At 43.7% G+C, this 21,605-nt stretch overlaps 1 protein-coding gene and 1 long non-coding RNA gene across 2 annotated transcripts in view; one reads left to right on the plus strand and one right to left on the minus strand.

Annotated features, from left to right (window-relative positions):
• TRIM44 (tripartite motif containing 44) overlaps positions 1-13,234 on the minus strand; it is an 85,493-nt gene extending 72,259 nt beyond the window's left edge. Inside the window, exons 1-2 of the mRNA XM_083465585.1 lie at positions 12,427-13,234; positions 5,553-5,630 (exon numbers count right to left, since the gene is read on the minus strand). Coding sequence (XP_083321711.1) covers positions 5,553-5,630; positions 12,427-12,825 — 477 coding nt within the window. The 5' untranslated portion in view covers positions 12,826-13,234. The remainder of the gene's footprint in view (positions 1-5,552; positions 5,631-12,426) is intronic.
• LOC310689190 overlaps positions 1-20,794 on the plus strand; it is a 606,488-nt gene extending 585,694 nt beyond the window's left edge. The window contains exon 2 of the long non-coding RNA XR_014517389.1: positions 18,131-20,794. This is a non-coding gene — a long non-coding RNA (uncharacterized lncRNA). The remainder of the gene's footprint in view (positions 1-18,130) is intronic.
• Positions 20,795-21,605: the final 811 nt, after the last annotated feature.

Here is a 21,605-nt window from a genome sequence, read left to right on the forward strand (position 1 = left end):
TAAAGCACAGAATGAACTCAGGCTTGCTACAGAGGTTAAAAGCAACAAAAAAGGCTTTTATGGGTATGTTCGTAGCAAAAGGAAGAACAAAGAAACAGTGGGGTCACTCAGAGGAGAAGATGGTGAAATGCAAACAGGGGACACAGAAAGGGCTGAACTCCTCAATGCCTTCTTTGCCTCAGTCTTCTCCGATAAAGAAAACAATGCCCGACCTGAAGAATTTGGAGCAAATGATTCAGCAAAGGAAACACAGCCCAGAATAACTAAGGAGATAGTACAAGAATACTTGGCTAGTTTAGATGTATTCAAGTCTCCAGGGCCAGATGAACTGCATCCAAGAGTATTAAAAGAACTGGCAGATGTGATCTCAGAACCACTGGCAGTCATCTTTGAGAATTCCTGGAGAACAGGTGAAGTCCCGGCAGACTGGAGGAGGGCAAATGTTGTTCCTATTTTCAAAAAGGGGAAAAGAGAGGACCCAAATAATTACCGCCCAGTCAGTCTGACATCAATACCAGGGAAGATTCTGGAGCAGATCATTAAGAAAACAGTCTGTGAGCACCTAGAAAGGAATGCTGTGATCACCAATAGTCAGCATGGATTTCTGAAAAATAAGTCATGTCAGACTAACCTGATCTCGTTTTTTGACAGAATTACAAGCCTGGTAGATGAAGGGAACTCAGTGGATATAGCCTACCTTGATTTCAGTAAGGCATTTGACAAGGTGCCCCATGATATTCTTGTAAAGAAGCTGGTAAAATGCGATCTTGACTATGCTACCACTCAGTGGATTTGTAACTGGCTGACTGACCGAACCCAAAGGGTGCTCATCAATGGTTCCTCTTCATCCTGGAGAAGAGTGACTAGTGGGGTGCCACAGGGTTCTGTCTTGGGCCCGGTCTTATTCAACATCTTTATCAATGACTTGGATGATGGACTCAAGGGCATCCTGATCAAATTTGCAGATGACACCAAACTGGGAGGGGTGGCTAACACCCCAGAGGACAGGATCACACTTCAAAACGACCTTGACAGATTAGAGAACTGGGCCAAAACAAACAAGATGAATTTTAACAGGGAGAAATGTAAAGTATTGCACTTGGGCAAAAAAAATGAAATACAAGATGGGGGACACCTGGCTTGAGAGCAGTACATGTGAAAAGGATCTAGGAGTCTTGGTTGACCACAAACTTGACATGAGCCAACAGTGTGACGTGGCAGCTAAAAGAAGAAGAAGAGTTTGGATTTGATATCCCGCCTTTCACTCCCCTTCAGGAGTCTCAAAGCGGCTAACAATCTCCTTTCCCTTCCTCCCCCACAACAAACACTCTGTGAGGTGAGTGGGGCTGAGAGACTTCAAAGAAGTGTGACTGGCCCAAGGTCACCCAGCAGGGCATGTGGAGGAGCGGAGACGCGAACCCAGTTCCCCAGATTACGTGACTACCGCTCTTAACCACTACACCACACTGGCTCTCAAAAGCCAATGCAATTCTGGGCCTCATCAATAGGAGTATAGCATCTAGATCAAGGGAAGTAATAGTGCCACTGTATTCTGCTCTGGTCAGACCTCACCTGGAGTACTGTGTCCAATTCTGGGCACCACAATTCAGGAAGGACACTGACAAACTGGAACGTGTCCAGAGGAGGGCAACCAAAATGGTCAAAGGCCTGGAAACGATGCCTTATGAGGAACGGCTAAGGGAGCTGGGCATGTTTAGCCTGGAGAAGAGGAGGTTAAGGGGTGATATGATAGCCATGTTCAAATATATAAAAGGATGTCACATAGAGGAGGGAGAAAGGTTGTTTTCTGCTGCTCCAGAGAAGCGGACACGGAGCAATGGAGCCAAACTACAAGAAAGAAGATTCCACCTAAACATTAGGAAGAACTTCCTGACAGTAAGAGCTGTTCGACAGTGGAATTTGCTGCCAAGGAGTGTGGTGGAGTCTCCTTCTTTGGAGGTCTTTAAGCAGAGGCTTGACAACCATATGTCAGGAGTGCTCTGATGGTGTTTCCTGCTTGGCAGAGGGTTGGACTCGATGGCCCTTGTGGTCTCTTCCAACTCTATGATTCTATCATTCTATGATTCTAAGATGTTCAGGATCTTAGAACTTTTAATTAAAAAACAAAAAGGGCTATGTAAGAGCTGGCAACTATGAAGGAGATGCTGTTTCAGATGCAGCTGCTGGAATGGATCCAGATCCCATATATAGAGAAAGGCAGCTAGATTTTTTACTAGACAAAGCCATAAATCTTCACCCACCCTTTGCACAACCATAATGCTAAAAATAACTACAGTGCCTGTGGGACATCAGCATTTGGATTAATCAAGTCCTGTGATGCTAGCGGGAAATTTGCTACAGGAACAACAGCGCCGGAGGATTTTCGGAGCCAGATTGTACAAGTCAAGGATGTGGCAGCATCCAGAGATTGAAGCAGTTTGTTTCTTTCTTAAATAGCTCTTCTAAGACAATTAAAGCCAGCAGAAAAGGAGACAATTTCACGCAAGCACATAATAGCCAATTAGACGTGTGCAAGAAAGGAACAGAACGGGGTGGACTGTTAAGATCTGAACATAGTTAACGCCTTGGAGTTACAATCTCATTTACTTATACAGAATGCTGGATATTCAGAGTTCCATGTTGAACAGCAAAGCTATCTATAAGAGACAGAGCTTCTTAAACACTGTAAGAGTGCCCTCTTTAAGCACATAAAGGAGGCACTCTGGTCTGAGCCTTCCCAAACATCTCAACACAAGTTGAAGTGCTTGTATTTTTCATCATGCATCTTTTACATTTCCCATGACTTAGGTCCAGGAGGTGGCTAACTTGTGGCATTCCAGACACTGCTGGACTACCACTCTCGTCATTCCTGACTACTGGCCATGTTGACTGCAGATGAAGGGAACTGTGACCTCACAAATGTTGTTGACCACCAGGTTTAGTCACTCCTGCTTTAAGGAGTCAGAGAAGAAACATTTCTGGAGAGCTCAGTGGATAACAGCTCAACTTATTTCTAGCTCAGACCCCCCCCCCAAAAAAAAAATTTAACAAGGGTCAATGCTGAAGCTTCCAACTCCAAATGCATTCTGGGAATAAAAAAGGGAGTCTAAGCCACGGTCAACTGTTTATACATCATGGGGGGGGGCACTTGACTTGCTTTTGTGCACTCTTGAGAGAGTCAGTGATGGTTATGAACCACTACCACAAACAAAAAATGGTATCATGTTGCTTGCATGCCGTGCTTTTTTTCTGCGGGGACGCATATGCCTAAACATTTTGTGAATCCAAGTCTGGCCTCACTGAGGGGCAGTATTTCAATATGAGTAGGAAAATGAGAGTACCCCTAAACATTTTTTAGGAAAAAAGCATTGCTTATGTGATACAGATTTCATAAATAAACTTGAGAGGGTTTCTTCTTCTACAACTGTCCTTTCTTCTTTGTTAATATTCCTCAAATATCACCTATTTTATTTAGTATTTTATTCTCTATACCAACCTTCACCCTAAGTACAGCATGTGTAAACACCAAATTTAAAACAGCAGTTATAGGAAAAAGAAAGCAGTAATCTATTAATCTATTAACACAAGATACAATGGTCAATTGCACCAACTTAAGAAGCTGGGGGGGGGGGGGACAGGTTTTCAAATAGTATGTATGTTGGCACCAACCTAACCTCCAAAGGGAATTTTTTCCACAACCTGGGTGATATTATTGAGAAAGCCCTTTGACGGGCAACACCAGTTCCCCAGGCATCACTAAATATACCTGTCTTAATGAAATTAATCTCTTAACAGAAGTATTACAGTTCTGGATTAACTGCCTTGCTTTTTAATGAATGAATCAAGTAACATTTAATCAGTTGGAAGGCCTAAATCACAATACCAACCCCTCCCCCCGTACAGCAACTTGTATTTATTAATTCTGTACAGATGGCCAACCTAGTTCAAGAGTGTGACCCATAAATCTTGCATTACACTCTACAATACTGTATTACACAATTACCGTTCTCTTGACCCTGATGACAGCACTTCTCACTTTGACTTTGAAAGCAGAGTGAAGAGCCCACTTCATAATATTGGAAGGGCACAGACTACGGAAACCACACAGCTCCCATGTTGGCACTCAAAAAGTCCCCTTTTGGAAGAACACCGAGCACATAGCAGGTGCTTAAAAACTCAGATTGGAGGATAGTTTTGGAGGTACATACTCTGCGCTTGACAGCTGACAAAAAGAGTAAACAATTCACTCTCTGAAGCGGGTTAAAGAATTGCAGAACACCAATGCATAGATTCAGAACTAGATAAATATTAATCTACTTTGTTATAAAGCTTAATAAACATGCTACCTTGTAAGCCAGCGTGGGGAATCTCTCCCCCTGGTGCATGTGTGCATGTAGAAACATCTGACTTTTGTGTGTAACCTATGGTAGATAGGTTAAAGCCACATCCATTGCTCTGCCCACTTTTGCCCTGGGCCCCACTCTGCTTTGGCTCTCGCTTACAACTGGTATGCAGACCCCAGGATACTTCCCATATGGGGACACAACTCTCAAGAATTCACCCCCCCTGTTGGAGGCAATCAGCAAAGGCTTAAGAACCAAGGCAGATATAGGCTCAGACTCCACACATTAAACCATGGTTTCCTGAACAAACCATGCTTAAGCCAAAGGATGTTCAGCAGACCATCAAAGAAACGATGGTTTGCTTCATTACAGTGGACGCTCGGGTTGCGAACGTGAAATGAAGCCAGTATACCTCCATAGACCAAGAGTTGGGCCTGGAATTAAGCAATCTGGGCTCAAAGCCTCCCTTAGCCATACAGTTCAGTGGGTGACCTTAGGCCAATTATTGTTCGACAGTGGAACGGTTTCCCTTTCCCGAGGTTGTGGTCTCTCCCTCCTTGGAGATTTTTAAGCAGAGGTTGGATTGCCATCTGTCATGGATGCTTTAGTTGAGATTCCAGCATTGCAGGGGGTTGGACTAAATGACCCTCTGGTTCCCTTCCAACTCTTATGATTCCGTGATTATACCTCAGGGCGACATTGATTTTCAACTGATGGGCCTAGACCCACTACTGATTTGCAGCCTGATGTGGGTAACAAAAGCAATGCTATCACAACAAAAATATATGGGTTTTAAACGCTAATCAGCTGGTCCCCAAAGCTGTGTTTGGGTTAAAGGTAGGCACTGGGTCTGAAAAGGTGTCCTAAGTTACAAGAGGCTTGAGCTGCAAATGCTATGCAAATCTTCTTGGAGGAAGGGCTGTATACGGATGAGATAAATAAATAATATAAAAAATCATAACCATAATTATATGCTGTTTAGGGAAGACAATTACGGATTGTGCATTTCAAGCCATAAAATGAAAGCAGACGGGCAAGAGAGAGAAAGAGACTACTTATCTCTAGGCACATACGAAGCTGGCAAAAAAAAAATTGATTGACAGGCTTAATTAGATCTTAATGTAATGTGCAGATAGTCGTTAGCAAGCATTTTTCTCAAGGAGAATGAAAAGACATTTAAAAAAGGCAGCAGGCACTTTATTAACTTACTTTGGGGTCTGCGCACTTGAACTTTAACCTTTCCACCATATCTAGCATGGCCACCTTCAGGTCCACATGTTCTCTGTTCTGAAAGACAAAGAGGGCAAGGGTCATGAGACTCTTTTCAACTCTACAAACGCCAACAAGGATTTCCACAAGACAGCTTGGAGGGGGGAAAGGAGGGGGAGTACCAATCTTTCAGCACTTTCTATTAGCTAAGTTGCTATGAGCCCCTGAATACATTCACTCGTTCTTCTGGGACCGAGGTTAAGCAAGCAGAGGTCTCCACGAAGAAGAAATGTCTCTGCCAAGAGCACTGGGAAAACTATTGGAATGAAAATTAAATGCAATTGCACAGGCCAAATCATTCATTGCTTGTGTCACATGGCTCAGCTTCAAGCAGGCTCAAATCCTGTTAGATGCTCAGCATTTTTCACCTCTCACCGAAGTCAAGAAGGCAGCCATCTGCAAGGGGTGACTCAGTACCCTTCAGCGTAAAGGCCGTGCTGAGAATATGCTAGGCAATGGTGACCTGGCTCCATGTTTCATTTATTTTCTGTAATTGGTATTGGCCGCCCGATAATTTAATCCTGCACTTCCGTGCTTCCAATTGTAAGATGGAGCAGACGGAAAGAACTAATTAAGGAAGTAATCAAGAGTTCACACTTCAAGAAAGGCACAAAGCACAAAGCACATGTAGAATCCCGGGAATATTTGTTACTTTTGCTTGAACTATCCTCTCTCCAAAACTAAATTGCAACTCATAGCTAAGGGATGGGGGAGGCCCCAGTGGTGAAACAAGCAATTCAGAGAGGCACACTTGGACTATTTAGTATTTTTCTGTCCTTCCTAACATGACTTATGGTTTAGATTGCCTTTTTCTGATTGCCTGAAAAGAGATTTTGAATTTTATCCTCAGTATTTGTCAACCAAAACTTAAAAGATCTGGCATTAGCTCCTGAAAGATATTTTGGACTTTTCAGTGTCTACATACAGATGTCATGCTAAACCAATGTTTTATCATGATGGAACAAGATTAGGGTTGCCTCCCCTCGTTTCCTCTTCACCCTTCCAATACAGCTGAGGAGCTGTTCAGACGTTTTCACTTCCATTTTCAATTAGTCACACCCTGCCGTGTTGTCTGACTCCGGCAAGCTGCGGTTAGTTTTAATGCTGGTTTGTTGAAACAAGCCAGATTCAAACCACGACTTACAAAGCTGGCTTGTTTCCACTAAGCACAGTTAGATTAATCAGAGTTTAGGGTTTGGGCATAACAGTAAACCAAGGTTGAGGAAGCTCTTCAAGCCTAAGGGCCGCTTTCCCTCATATGCAACGTTCTGGAGACCATGTGCTAGTAGCTGAGAGGCAAAAGTGGGCAGGGCTTGACGCAAAATAGACTGGAGCAATGGATGTGACTCTTAACTTTGTGCAGAAGGTTACACTCCAGCCAGCGTTTGAATTTAGCCAGGCGCAAGGTGCATTTTGCACCTATTGGCCCCCTGAAACCAAGTGAAGTTGCCAGGGCACCAGGATGGTGCCTGACGTCTCCACCATCTGGAGGTACATTCCTGGGGGGGCATTTAATCTTTCACACACTAATATATCCTATCCTGAAGAATTCTATCTGTTAGCTTTTATCTGCCCAATCATAATGAATTATAGGAACCAAAAGGTTGTATTGAAAAATATGACTTTCGAGCTATCTGGCCCCGAAATGGCAACTAGATATTCTATTTGGGGAGTGTAACCCTGGTTTAAGGAGCCATTCGGCACCTAGCTAATAGATCTGAGTTTCTAACACTGACTCCAGCCACACAAAAGCCAGAAGTTCTGCACACACAAACACCCCCCCCCCCCATCTTCCATCCAGGGAAAAAAGAGGTGTTATCACAGTCCAAGGGCACTTCCAGCCAGGCAAAGGCACTCTCGAAGAGTATGGACCAGTGCTGGTGAGGGGTTGTGGTTTCAAAAGAGTCTCAAGGGCTGGGTAGAGAGGCCTGGAGGACCACATTCAGACTTGTAGGCTTGAGGTTCCCCGCACCTGCATTAGGCAGCTGTCAACCAAAATCAGAAGCAAACACTTTTGAACTCCTCATCAGTTACACCAGAGAGAAAAAGGGGAGCATGCAGACATTCAAAGAGGATAGGCTTGTTCCATTCATGAGAAACCATGGTTTGTGATGTCCAAACACAGTAAGAATAGGACACTTTTGCAAATTGTTATTTTGGTGCCTAGATAGTCACCAGTTTTGAATTCTGGCAGCTTTCCAATTCGACTACATCACGGTAAGCACTTCATCCAAGACAAACGGTCACCAAAACAATGATCTATTTATACTGGGCTGCTCCCAACGAAACACACTTTCTGTAGTTATACACAATTTGCATACACTTCCTCAGCATTTTCCAACAACAATAAAGGCAATCACTCCCACATCCATGTCCCCTGAAGGCTTCGAAAAACTAGCTGCCTGTGACTGTGAGGCAATACTTAAATATTCTCCTATGTATGGCTAACTCATGCATCGTAGCCAGTAAAAATGAAATCGGCTCCATATGTCCAACATTTGGAAAGAGCCAAGTCTAAACATTTGGTTGTGCAGGCTTACATGTTCAGGTGTTTTAGAAAAATTAAATTCAGTAATCTTACATCATTTCTGGCCCAAAAGAGCACCTTGGAAAGAAAGGTTGTACAAACCAAAACCAACTGTAAGGATTAAATGAGAGCTGCTCTAGGATATAGTCTAGGTGCATGTGCCAAGTCATTCTTGGTTCAAAACCTACCTTAGTCATGGTAGCCTAAGGCTAATAAATATTTTCTTAATAGGCTCCTCATCTGCCATACCAGAACAATATTGACTTGGCTTACAGGGTTGTTATAAGTGTTACTGAAATAATGTCTGTGAAACACTTCAAACATTGCCCCCCCTTCCACAGCAAGGGAGGAGGAGGAGGAGATACAAAGGTAATGAAGTAAGAAGTTCAAACTTGCAAGGGAACTTGATTGCGATGACCTAATATTACACAGAGAAACTTCATTAGCTCAGTCAGTAGAGCATTAGACTCTTAATCTCAAAATTGTGAGTTTGATCCCTTTGTTGGGGAAAAGATTACTGCATTCCAGGGAGTTAGACTAGATGCCTATTGTGGTCCCTTCCAATTCTATGATTCTTTTCTACCTTATCCAACCCTTTATTCACTTAACACTGCATCTGCTTGCATAATCAGGAGGGCAATTCAAGACTGAGCTATACCAAGAGTGAGGACTATGGCAATGTCACATGACTATATGAGCATACAACATATATATCCAGATTAGGCAGAGTTATATGTCAGTAGGTTTTCCATGTGTCTGCAAATATGAGAATCTCTTGTCTAAATAGCATGCAAAACTTGTCCCCAGCCAGCCTTGCGGAACTAATGTTCCACTTCCAGTTTATTATTGTCTGAACATCACAACTTGTTGCATACAGCACTTAGACATGATACTCTGATTTGCATACTTGTGGAAGGTAGCCCATGTCTTCTAAATGTTGCATGATAAGCACCTCTTAAGAGGCAGCAGAACAGAAATAAGATGGTGGAATGAGCTGTGCCACTTCAGACTGCAGGTAGAGAATCACAATTTTTAAAAAATGTTCCTATGTATAAAATAACTCCCAAATAGAAATCAATACAGCACAGAGAACTGAGTTGAAACACAGAAAAATTCTTCTTGATAGTTTACTACATAAAAGGATATGTCTTACCAACCACTGACGAATTAAAAATCATCATCATCATAATCTCCCTACATACAATGATAAGTACATTTCATTCCACCACTTCTTTCCAATTTACGCACAAAGTGTCTCTCCAGGAGCCAATTTATACAAATTTATACAATTTATAAAAGGGCATTTCTTGTGCAAATTTCCAAGGCATGCCTTGTCACATTTAAATCCATTTACTACACACAGTAGCCTATTTTCATATAACATCAACGTATCAGTGGCCTAAGCCATAGATCACTAGTGTGACCATGAATGAGATGGAAAACAAACAGCCAAACTAACTTTGCATTACAAGCAAGCCAGCACTCATGGCTTGCTCCTCTTCAAGCAAACATAAGAAAATTTGTTTGCGGTAACCCATAGTTTGAGTGGAACTGTGGCTTACTCTTATGTGTACAAATAGGGCCACTGCCAATACATAAATTGTTACTTGCAGCATGACAGTGAGAAGTGCAATGCAATTGCCCACTTGGTCAACTACAAAGTCCTCCTCTTATTTATCAGCCAAAAAGGGTCTGAGGAATGGTTTGCATATTACTTTCCCCTTTAGTTTCCACATAAAGAAAAGGAGAAGAAATGGCCAAAGCTGCAAAGCTTTGAAAAAATGATCGCAGGAGACCTTCCTTACACACCAAACTGGCAATGCTTTTTAAAACTTGTTCATCAGTTTTGTGTGTTATACAAGTATCAGTCCGACCAATCCTCTAGATGCCCACTTTTTCCACAGTCTTCCTGAATATATTGAGGGAAATGAAGTTAACAAAAGTTGTTGTTGTTGTTTTTAAAAAAGAACTGTAAGGCACAATATTCTGTGGGCGCACAGTAAAGATGCTGGAAGTTAAAATAAGCCCTGCATCCCCCACCCCCATCTATATGCACTGAGTCCTTTTAAAAGCATACAAAGAACAAGAGGAGTCTGTTTCTCACTGGAAGTTGCAAGCCTGCAGAATACCTCCGCCTCCCCCAAATCTATTTTGGCAGCTGGAAAAGTTAACACCATCATTGAAACACCTCCTACAGTTCTGTGAACAGCTACTTTTTTCTAGGGATCGCCCAAAAACAAACTGCTTATGTTTGAGAGAAAGCCTAAAATTAGACGTATCAGCTGTTCTTTGGTTTGCATGGGATATTCTGTAACAGCAGAGTATGGCAATGTTGGCCTCTCAGTCTCTGTTTCCTGCCTGCACAAGAGGAAACATAAACATTCAGCAAGAGAATGGGTAGCCCCTGAAAGCTACATACTACACCAGGGGTCAGCAAACTTTCAGCAGGGGGCCAGTCCACTGTCCATCAGACCTTGTGGGGGGCCGGACTATATTTTTTGGGGGGTGGGAATGAACGAATTCCTATGCCCCATAAATAACCCAGAGATGCATTTTAAACAAAAGGACACATTCTTCTCATGCAAAAACACACTGATTCCCAGACTGTCTGCAGGCTGGATTTAGAAGGCGATTGGGCCTGATCCGGCACCCGGGCCTTAGTTTGCCTACCCATGTACTACACAGTCAATAGCAATCTGTTTCTATTCAGTAAACAATAGGTCAGATGTTGCCAACAAGCCAGGATAAGGAAGTGATGTGTTAAAATTGGCTTATAAATCCTGGCTTGCTTAGAAGAAATTGACTACAGTTCCCAGTTTGCATGTAAAAGGAAGCGATGGTTAAGTCCAGCTTCCCTGCTCATAGGAGGGAGCTGCATATGAGCACCTAGCACATGTGCACAAGGTTCCTATGGTGGTGTACACTTAGCAGATGCCAAGATAACAATAGCTAGTGAGAACTATTGCCTTCACACCGTTTGAAGGCAACAGGATAATCACTGCAGGAAATGGGACACTAGGAGAAATGTACCTCAGGGCTCTTATGTTCTTATTCCCAAATACCAAATCTATTTGGCAAAAACAAGAGGCAGGGATTGCAGTAGCAACATACATGGTTGTCAGGCAGCAAACAAGTTCCAAACATAGGGAAAGCAACAGCAAGGGATACATTTTAATCCAGATTTCCAGTGGTGACAGCTGCATAAAGCCAATTCCAAAACCACCTTCCCCGCCCCTTAAATTGACATGCCTTTCTCAGCTGCTTGATGGGCAGGAAATCAAGATGTGTACCTCTCCTGAGATAGAATTCAGTTATGGGATGAGCTGCTCCCACTGAATTTTTCCTGTCATAGCAATGTGAAATGCAGACAGGCTCTTTCAGGAAGGATGGTAACCTTAGCAGAAGTATACCGCTTCCACCTGGCTCTATAGGCATAGTTCTTTACAACAAAGTTAACCCAAATTCCTTACTCATGGAGATTCCCTCAAACTTCTTCCACTACATACTTCTGGTCAACTCCTCAGAGCTACTTTATAATAACTGAGGATTAATCTCAACGGTGCTCAACTCAAGGCCTGTATTGTTGTTTCAGTTTTTTGTACACCACTTGGAGATTTCCCCCCCATATATTAAGTGGTATAGAAATTAAATAATCACGCAATCCCTGCAGGACATGATCCTCAGGGCTCCCACTTTGCCATCAATGGTCTTGTTGAGGAGAACCTTTGCAGTCATAAAGTCTGCTTACTGCAGGGAGCGAAAGGCAATTAACCAATTAACTGTAGTTCTTTCTGACCATAGCGCCACAGAAAATATGCATTCAACAACCTTCTGGTAAACAGAAAGTCGCTAACAAGGAGTCTGAAAGCACTTTCTGCTTGATCAGCTGGGGAAAGCACTTTTAGAGTCTATTAAAGGGAGAAACGGGCCATCAGAGATTTCCTTGCCCCGCCTCCACTTCTGCCACATCCCTTTCCGCTGGCCCCCGTCCTTCATCTGCAGCTGGACCAAAGCTCCCGTGACTCTCCGAAGCGGCAGGGGAAGGGTGCACAAGCCACGGCACGCAGTCAGAGGGGTGGGACTGGGGAATTCTGCTACCCAAAAGAACGAACACCCGATAAACCAGTGCGCTTATGAACGCGCCTTCCGAAGTGGTCCCCGCCCACAGCCCTTTAACAACTGCGCTTTCCGGGGTGCCATGCTGCCTGCATCCAAACCAAAGGAGCACCGCTGGCTTTCGGGCACCACGCACTCCTGGCCCACCTAGCGCCTGCTCCGGATCCTTACCCGGACGGCTTCGTAGGCGTCGTTGAGCGTGATGATCTCGTGCTGCTGGTGGGAGCCCGAGACGGCGCACAGCACGCAGATGATCTTCTCGTGCTCCTTGCAGTACAAGCTGAGGTCTTCGCCGTGCTCCTCGCACTTCCTGCGCTCCGCCTTGCGCTCCCCTTCTCCGACGACCCGCTCCGGCTCCGCGGCCTCCCTGCCCGCCGGCTCCGCAGCGGCCACGCCAGCCGTCCGGTGGGCGCCGTACTTGCGGCTGTGCTCCTGGGCGTGAGGCCCGCAGAAGGAGAAGCCGCAGTCCTCGCAGGCCTGCACGGCCCTCTGCGCCTCGTCGGGCTCGCACACGTCGCAGGTGCCATCTTGCAGGCACTCCTCGCCGCTCGCTCTCCTCTCGGAAGCCATCGCTGGCCCAAGGCAGGAAAGGCCCGGCGCTGGCAGGGAGCAAGTGGGCGGGGAAGAGCAGGACGCCCGGGCCGCCTTGTCGCCTGCAAAGCGGAACTCACTCACCTCCCGCGACAACTGTCCAGCCTTGGAGACTTGGAGCTCTGCGCTGCTGTTTTGCTTTCGTTTGCAAAAGCCACCTTTCTTTCGGGTCCCTGTTTGTTTCCTGCCAGCTTCTTAGCAACTTTGGGCCAAGATCTAACACACACACACCCAAAACAAAATCCCTCTCAGTGCACTCTTTTATCTTAAGGGCACCCCCTTGGTTCCGCCCCACCCCCCGCTTTATTCCGTAACAAGCGCGCTAATTTCGCTTCTGGAGCGCAGGGCCCGTGTGAGTGTGCTTGTGCATGCGCGTGTTTAACTTCCTGAGTCACTTAAAGCGGCGATGCTTTTGCTCCTCTGCTCTTGAGGGGCTGCGCGGCGCTCATCGCGAGCGCGGCCAAGCCATGGTGGTTTGAAAAGGGATTTCCTCATATGGGATTCATTAAGGCCTCTTTTTTATATAGAAAAAAAAAAGAGATTTCCTCTTGTGGTGAGGAGGAGGGAAATGCGCGCGCGTTTCTGTACCCGGTTGAAAAGCCAGGCGTATTCATTGGGAGCGGAGCCTCAAGCAGCCTAATAACCGGTCTGGCAATAATCAGCAGAAGCTCTTTGAAGTCGAGAGAATGTTTTCCTTTTCCCACTATTGTACTAAGAGGAGATAAAGGAAAGAAGCAAATTGGCTGGTTCTCTTTCTTGGCTTCAGGGTGCTTTGAAAACTAGGATTTGACATTCCAATAAGGAAGTTTTTCTTTTTCTTTTCTTTTTAATGCAGATTTGTTTAAGCCTCAGTTTGCAGCAAGTACTAATCAGGCTGTCCGCCTGGCCCCCAAAGCCCGGTTTCCAAGCCTGTGTTCCAGAGGACAAAGGAGATGAACCTTGGCAGAAAAGGTGGAGGAAAGGGTTAACTGGCCATTCCCACAACTCCTTCTATCACTGAGTTCAGTGAGTTACTTCCAAGTAGCAGAGTAAGGGCTAGTGTGTTAAGTCCTATTGCCCAGTTGCCAGAGAGTTGTACCCACTGAACTCAGTAGATCGGCCATTGCCAACCAGATGTTTTGGATTACAACACCCATCACCGGCTGCACTTGCAGAGGCTGATGGGAGTCATGGTCCAAAACATTTGGAGGTGGTCAGATTTGCAAAGGCTGCAATAGATAACTTTTGTATGTTTGCATGGGCTAAATATATATATATTGATCAATAAGGGCTCTAAATGTTTACATTGTTGGAGATTTGTTGCCTCAAGCAGCAAGTGTGTTTCAAAGAGGTAGTTTATAGCAGAAAAGTTGTGTTGCCAATTGGGCAGATAGTATGTCCATTGACATCTGAGATGGCTGTCATGACTTCATGTTTTGGTCAACCTTTCAGCCCTTCTATAGCTAGAAAGTTAATTTCAATGGCAAACCCAACATTATATGATCTGAGATCATAACATTTCCGTTTATGGTAGCCAGGAATGGATTCAGCTCTGACTGAATTTAGTTTGGCTCATAATTAAATGCCCAAACAGTTTGCAAAATTGCCACAGCAACTCTGCTGTGCTTCAGATTACTTGAACATGAAAACATCCCATGGCGATTGCTGGTGCGTGACTTGCCCTGATGTTACAGCGGAGCCAATAGCATCAGGAAATCAAACAAAACTCAGGAAAAACAACTTGGCATCTCACAGTGCCTCTCATGTCATGAAGCAGATTTGCCAGTCAGAGGTGTGCCAAAGTTGCACCTGCTGGAAAAGCACAAATATCAAAGATACTTGGGCAGTTGTTTAATTTGCCACTTATTATGAAATCTTTGTTTGTGCCTCTTCAGCCATTGCATTTGGGGGGATATGCTCCTTACAGGGGGTTGTTAGGGGAGGGTAGTACCCCATGCTCCTTCTGGAGTGGTTTGTCCACCTTGGGTCCCCACCCTGCACTCGGCTCTCACCTGTGGCTCATAGAAGCTGTCAGCATGTGACAGCAGCCACACCCTGGGAAAAGGCTTTGACTGGCCAGCTAAACCAGGTGAGGGAGTTGATGAGTCTCAAACCCTCAGTGAGATCAGGTGGTCCCCTGCATGCAAGGAGAGGCTCCAACAGATTGAGAGGATGGGACCAAGAGTGGGTCCAAGATCAAGAAAACGGTTTCTGCATGAGCTGTAGAGGGAAATGAGGGGTAAATGTTACATTAAGCAGTATGTAAGTTATAAAAATGAATGGGAGTCACATCGCAAAGTGTTTTGATTGCCTGCTTAATGTCAAGATTGGGGTTATTGTTACTGTTGCAATTCCCTTTACAGCAGGAGTGGGGAATCTTTCTCAGCTGATGGGTTGCATTCACTTCGGGTTAGCCTTACATGAATCTGCACACCAGTGATGGCTGAGGGAGAGGCAAAAGTGAGCGGAACAAGAATTGTAAATTTTAACTTTCTACAGTACGCTAGTTTCTGCACACACAGAGAGACACCTCTTTATCCTGCATCCATACAAGTGAGAGGCATTGCTGGAGCTCAAGGACATGTTCCAGCCAGGCAGAAACATTCAAGGAGGGTGCAAAGGAGACATGTGGCCTGGAGAGGAGTATATGGCTGGGGAGAGTCCCAAAAGCTAGATAAGAGAGGCTTGGAGGGCTGAATTTGGTCCCTGGGCCTGAGGTTGCCCACCACTTGTGTTACAGTATAGCATGGTGGGAAGAGAGCTCACAGTTTAGACATCAGAGGTGAAGCACTAATAACTAGATGAGAGGGAGAAAACAGAATGAAGAGAAGAAGCAATGTGTTACAAAAGATGAATGTGAGCAAATGGAAAAAAAACCGAAATTTAACTTTGTTTTTGGATGTTATTAGACTTCATTTTGGTTGGAGATGAGGACGGGGGGGGGGTTAAGGACCAAGGAACATCTGTAAACATCCAATCCTTTTGAGTGTGAGTTAAGGAGTAGTTAGTGATCTGGTCTAGAAGAAGAACATTGTGATTTTAATTGGGCTATTAAAAGCTTTTTGTGGGTATTTATCTTGATCTTTTATACATTGCTGCCTTTTATCTTCCATAGCTCAAGGGCCAGTTCAACAATTACTATCATAGCTTGTGAAAAATAGCTTTTGCAGTTCTACCCATTGGCTATTACAGACAGCTTCCTTATCATATGAACACATTCTCCCAGAATATATTAGGGATGGCAGGTCATAAACCAAGGCTCTTTGAAGCCCGAAAATTGTCTGCATTGTCACCAAGCTCCCTTCTATCATCCTGTTATGTCTTACTCTCTCGGGGTAGCTAATGGATTGGTCCTATTGAAGGGGAGGTCTGATACTATCTCCATTAACTAAGACATGTTAGTCTTGATGGCCTTTGGTTTGAGGTATCCAGCTCTCACCTGGATAATACTGTATACACACAGTGGTCTTTAGTTTACTGCTAACTTGTCTACCAGTTGACCCTTCTTATATGTTCTTATATGACTTGCTTCTTCGTGCACCCTGGTGTCCAGCTTGTCAAAAGTTGCCTGGTACGATATCTTTATGTTGGCCATTGTTTTCCATTGGTTTTCCAGATATTCTGGCTCTTTGCCTTAGGTACTTCTTGGATACATGTGTATTGGTTACTGTGTGTTAACCATCTGCATTGGTGTCATATCTATGTTCCTCTATTCTGATCCCATCTACATTTTATGCACCCTGGTTGCTGCTGCCCTGAATCTCCTTGAGAATCCCACTTTCTTGGTACATGCAAGTTCTGTGCTTGACCGGCAAGCCTGTTTCAACAAGCCTGCCTTTTTCTGTAAGTTGTATCTACCAACTCAGTTGAACACATGAATTGGGCCTTTTTAAAGCTATAGTCTCCATATGAGTAGATGGCAGATTGTAGACAGGGATGAGAAGATGAGAAATCTCTAGTTCTCCAGATGTTCTTGGTCTGCATTTCCCATCATCCCTCACCATTGGCCGTGCTAGCTGAGGCTAATGCAGACTGGAGTCCATCAGCATCTATAGAATCACAGGTTCCCCATCCTTCACAGAGACAGATGACAGGAAGCTGTAATTGTGACGGGTCTATCATAAAAGCTCGTGGAGAAACATGGTGGAATAAGCCCGTTCTCTTCTTCCATCCTTTAGTAAGGTTAAGCATCTAGAAGTGCACACAGAAAGATACTGCTTCTTCCTGGTACAGACCCTAACAACTGGTTACTACTTGGTCTCAATGGACCAATGATGGGGAAGGAAGGACTATTCATCTCCAGACTTAAGTTGCCACTTGACTGCATGTTAAATTGCAGTAGCCCAGCAGCTCTCATCCCTGTTTGCCTACTGTGGAAGCTTGGAAAACACGGTTCATCATGACAAGCAGTCTGCAAGTAAAATAAAGCCTAAAAGAACCCCATATGGCCATTTTCATACCCTTTCCCCTCTTGCCATGATTATCTAGCACTCCACAGAAACATCTTCCCAGCCGTATCTGCGCTGCAGGCGCTGCGGGACTGAGCCTTCATAAAAGGTTTACAAGATGCTTCCCCTCTTGGGTGTTAGTGCAGGCCTCTGCCATTCCTGAGGAGTCCTCTGTTTGAACTCTTAAGCTGACAGATGTTTTTGTGGTACCTAAATGTTTTAAAATGTGTTGTCTGTATTGCCGGAAATAACATGTTTTGAAGTGAACAAAAGAGGATAACAGATTTCTCGGGGTATGGTTGCCAGATGAAAATACTAAAAAAGGAAGAAGCAACAGGCACTAACTGCTGCAGCATTTGCTCAATGGAGCTACAGTGTTCTGAAATGCAGGAGGCCCATTGTGTTTTCCTAAGGCTATGATGTTCTAAAATAACAAGCGTCTTTTCAAATGTGGTGCATTTGCAGTTGCTTGTGAGAAATGTGTAGGGTTTTTGCATGGCAGCTCCATCTACATTTAGACTTAGATTTCTGCCTCAAAACCTAATGGCACAGCCGAGAGCCATTTTAATTGGTTTGCAACTTTACCTCTCTTTCTTTTTAATGTTCCTTTCACCATTGCACACAGGCCTAGTTTGTACATAATGCTAATCCAAACCATGACTTAGTGTGAGCTTGCAGCCTCCTGTAGAGGATGCTGGGAGCCAAGCCTTGGTTTCAACCCCAGACTCTGGTTTCTGTCAATCTGCAAACCATGAGCTGTAACCAAGGTTTGTTCTTTGGTTACAGCTCATGGTTTGCTTTGTGAGCACCGGGGAAAGACCTCAAGTGTGCTATTTTGCACATGGATGCTACCTTAGTAATCCTTGATCTAGATTTTAGATTTAGATTTTACAAGCTGCTCAGAACAAAACTTGGTTTTACTGTGGTTTGTAATGCTGTGTGAAACTGTTAGAGGTGCATAAGCTATTTTAAGTTTTTTTAACTGTACTTTTAAAAATATACATTTCTTAAAATATATATTCATGCGACAGAAGGCAGTGGGAGGGAAGAACCCAATAATGCATCAAAGAGTAGGAGTTGAACTTTTCTCTGTACTACCTTTGAATATACATGCCTGTACATGTAGGCATATTTTGACATTTCCCAGACACCATCCATTTAAACACCTAGTCCGGAGTATGCAAACACACATGCTGTTGCCACTGGCCAAAACACAAATGATAGTGTACACTGTAGACACATCACACAAGACAGAAAATAGGAAGAGAACATGATACATTTTACTATTTTTTACTTATTCTTCCTGTAGACCATACTGCAGTTGGTTAGGATTTAATGCTTCAAAATAAGAAACACACAATGTAATGTATAATTGTAAGACAAAAAAATTAGTAGAGCTGGGTACAGGTACTAGTTTTTTTTTTTACCTGCATCTCACCTTTTCTTCTAGGAGCTCAAGGTGGTCCTCATTTTATCTTCACCACAATTCTGTGATGTAGGTTAGACTGAAAGTCAGGGAGTGGTCCAAGGGCACCCAGGGAGCTTCATGGCTGAGTGGGGATTTCGAATTTGAGTCTCCCATGTCCTGGCTTAACACTTTTATCATGATGTTCAAATCCTGTTTTGTGTACTGAGCACATAGGGGTCTGGAATGCAGCAGGAATCTCTTACACTTACATGTACTGTGCAAATGGCTAAAGTTGTAATCTCAGGGTATGGAGGTGGGGAGCCAGGAGCACTGATTTGTATACAATGGTACCTTGGAAGCTGAACCGATTCGACTTCCAAAATCTTTGGAAATGAAGGCGTGGCTTCCGATTGGCTGCAGGAAGCTCCTGCGGCCAATCGGAAGCCGTGCCAGATGTTTGGGTTCCAAAAGAACGTTTGCAAACCGGAACACTTACTTCCAGGTTTGCAGCGTTCAGGAGCCAAAACATTTGACTTGCAAGTCGTTTGTCAACCAAGGTACGACTGTGCTGTAAGAAAGCAGCATGCATGAATAAAATAGTGATGCTAGAAGGATGCATTGCACACCATACATTTTAAGCACACATGCCTGACAAAGGATCCAGGGAACTGTAGCTTGCTAAGGGTGCTGCGAATTGTAGCTCTGTGAGGGGTAAACTGCAGTTTTCAGGATTCATGTGTGCTTTAAATGTGCTCTAAATGTATGACCACAGAATCATAGAATTGTAGAGTCGGAAGGGACCCCAAGGATGATTTAGTCCAACCCCCTGCAATGCAGGAATCTCAGCTAAAGCATCCATGGCAGATGGCCGTCCAACATCTGCATAAGAACCTCTGAGTGGGGAGTTCACAACCTCCTGACTCTCTGCAGTGGAACGATCCTACTCCAAATCTGGGCACGCCAAAAGCAATCAGCCATGCAGTTTCTATACTTGAATGTCTTTGGGGAAATTATGAAATAAGCTATAGGTTCTAGGACAATATTCTGATGCCGAAAATTTCCCTTAACTGATATATTATGGAGAAGAAGTGGCAGGTTTTTTTTTTATTTTTGAAACTATTTTCATTGGGCTTTTGCATATAGACTTAAATGCTTTCCCTGAAAATAATGGTAGGCTAATTTTACTCATAGCATCACTAAGCTATTTACCTGCTTCCACAAAATAGATTTACTTACTCTCTTCTGCAGAGAATCTTTTAGTATGTTAAATGAGCTATCCTTTTTATTCAAAAATGACTACAATTTCCAGTTTGTGGGAATAATCACAAAGCTATTTGCATTCCTTGCCACAGTAATGAAAAGAGTAAATTTCAGAAAGGGAGTGGGGAATCATATTTTTAATATTGAGACTGTAAAGCAGATAACTTTTTCATGCAATACAAGCCGTGAGAGTTTATGGCCAGTTTCATTTTAGCAGGCAGTCCCCGAAGATCACCTTATCTGATTTCCTGCTGTTCCCATATTAACTGATATCTTATCTTATTAGAGTGCATGGCAGCAAAATGTAATGTCCTCTTGTTGAATAAATCCATTTCTGAAATGTTATGAATGAAAGAGTCACAGCTGTCGCTAATGTTCCATGTCTGTGGATGAACATAACCTGCCAGAGTTGCCAGAGAAAGGGTTTGATTTAACTCCTAAATATTCCATCCTGCTACCTAAGAATATTCTAAATAAGTTATTTTGTGGGCTAAGCTGAATTATTCACATGTCTGTATTGCTCCTTTTATGCACAATCACAAAGACAAAAAAGAATAAGGACAGAGCCATTTATCAACTCCCGAAGCTATGTTGTCATTTGGGATGAAACTGTTCCTTAATCATCATTTTCTCTAATTATTGTTGCACATTGCTTCATTGTAAACAGTATCATCTAACAAGAACACAATGACATCTATCCATATTTAGAAATCCTTACTATTTATCCAAGTTGATTTCATGTAAATGGAACATTGTTCTTATATATTGTTGTCACATGTCTTCTAATGCATCTGCCCCTTGTTGTAACGCACATTATGTGAACATCTGAGAATAAAAATATACTTTCCAGGAATTATTGGTAAAAATGTGATGATGCTCAGCAAAGACATGGTAGGTTCCTTTTCAGGGTTTACCATTTAGGCCAGTGATGTTCAAACTTTAAGATATGGAGCATTTTCTGAAGAACCCCTGTCAAAGAAGGAACCCCTGAAATCCCCAAGCAGGTTCATTTGGCCCTGTTAAGTTGTGGGTGAACATATCAGACAACACAGCGATTCTTCCAAAGCAGCTCTTTATTTGTAAGCTGGAACAGAACTGAACTGAGGAGCTCAGTCAGCCTGCTTATATAGAGCTCCAGAACAACGTAACTGTAGCAACTTTCTAAAACTATCCAATCACTGAACGTCACTTTTGATCCTTCATTTACATACAAACTATCCAATCACTGAACGTCACTTTCGATCCTTCATTTGCATAACTATCTACAGTATCCCTCTGCTGGCCCAGGGTGAGAACTTCAGTACATAATAGGCCCCACAAACAGAAACCCACACAAGGACTTCTGCTACCGCTATTCTCCCCCTGAATTGGCTTTGTGGGGGTCAGGAAGATACAATGCAGAAGAGTCTAGGGCAATTGCTTGAGCACTTGCTCAGTTAATGTGGGACATTGGGCAACTGGCTAACAACACAGAAATCTACCGTTTGCCCAGTCACAGCAGACCATGTGTGCTTGATTAGGCCCACCAGACCTCTGAATTTGGCCCATGAGGCCATTTTGGATCAACTATGCCCACCTGATATCCCAGTGGAGATCTGTTATCTCCACATTAAGGGATGAATTGAACATAGAGGAGTTTGTTCCATCAGCACATGCACTGCACC

The sequence above is a fragment of the Podarcis liolepis genome, assembly GCF_965112155.1.
Source record: "Podarcis liolepis genome assembly, chromosome: 1".
Lineage (NCBI taxonomy): Eukaryota > Metazoa > Chordata > Lepidosauria > Squamata > Lacertidae > Podarcis > Podarcis liolepis.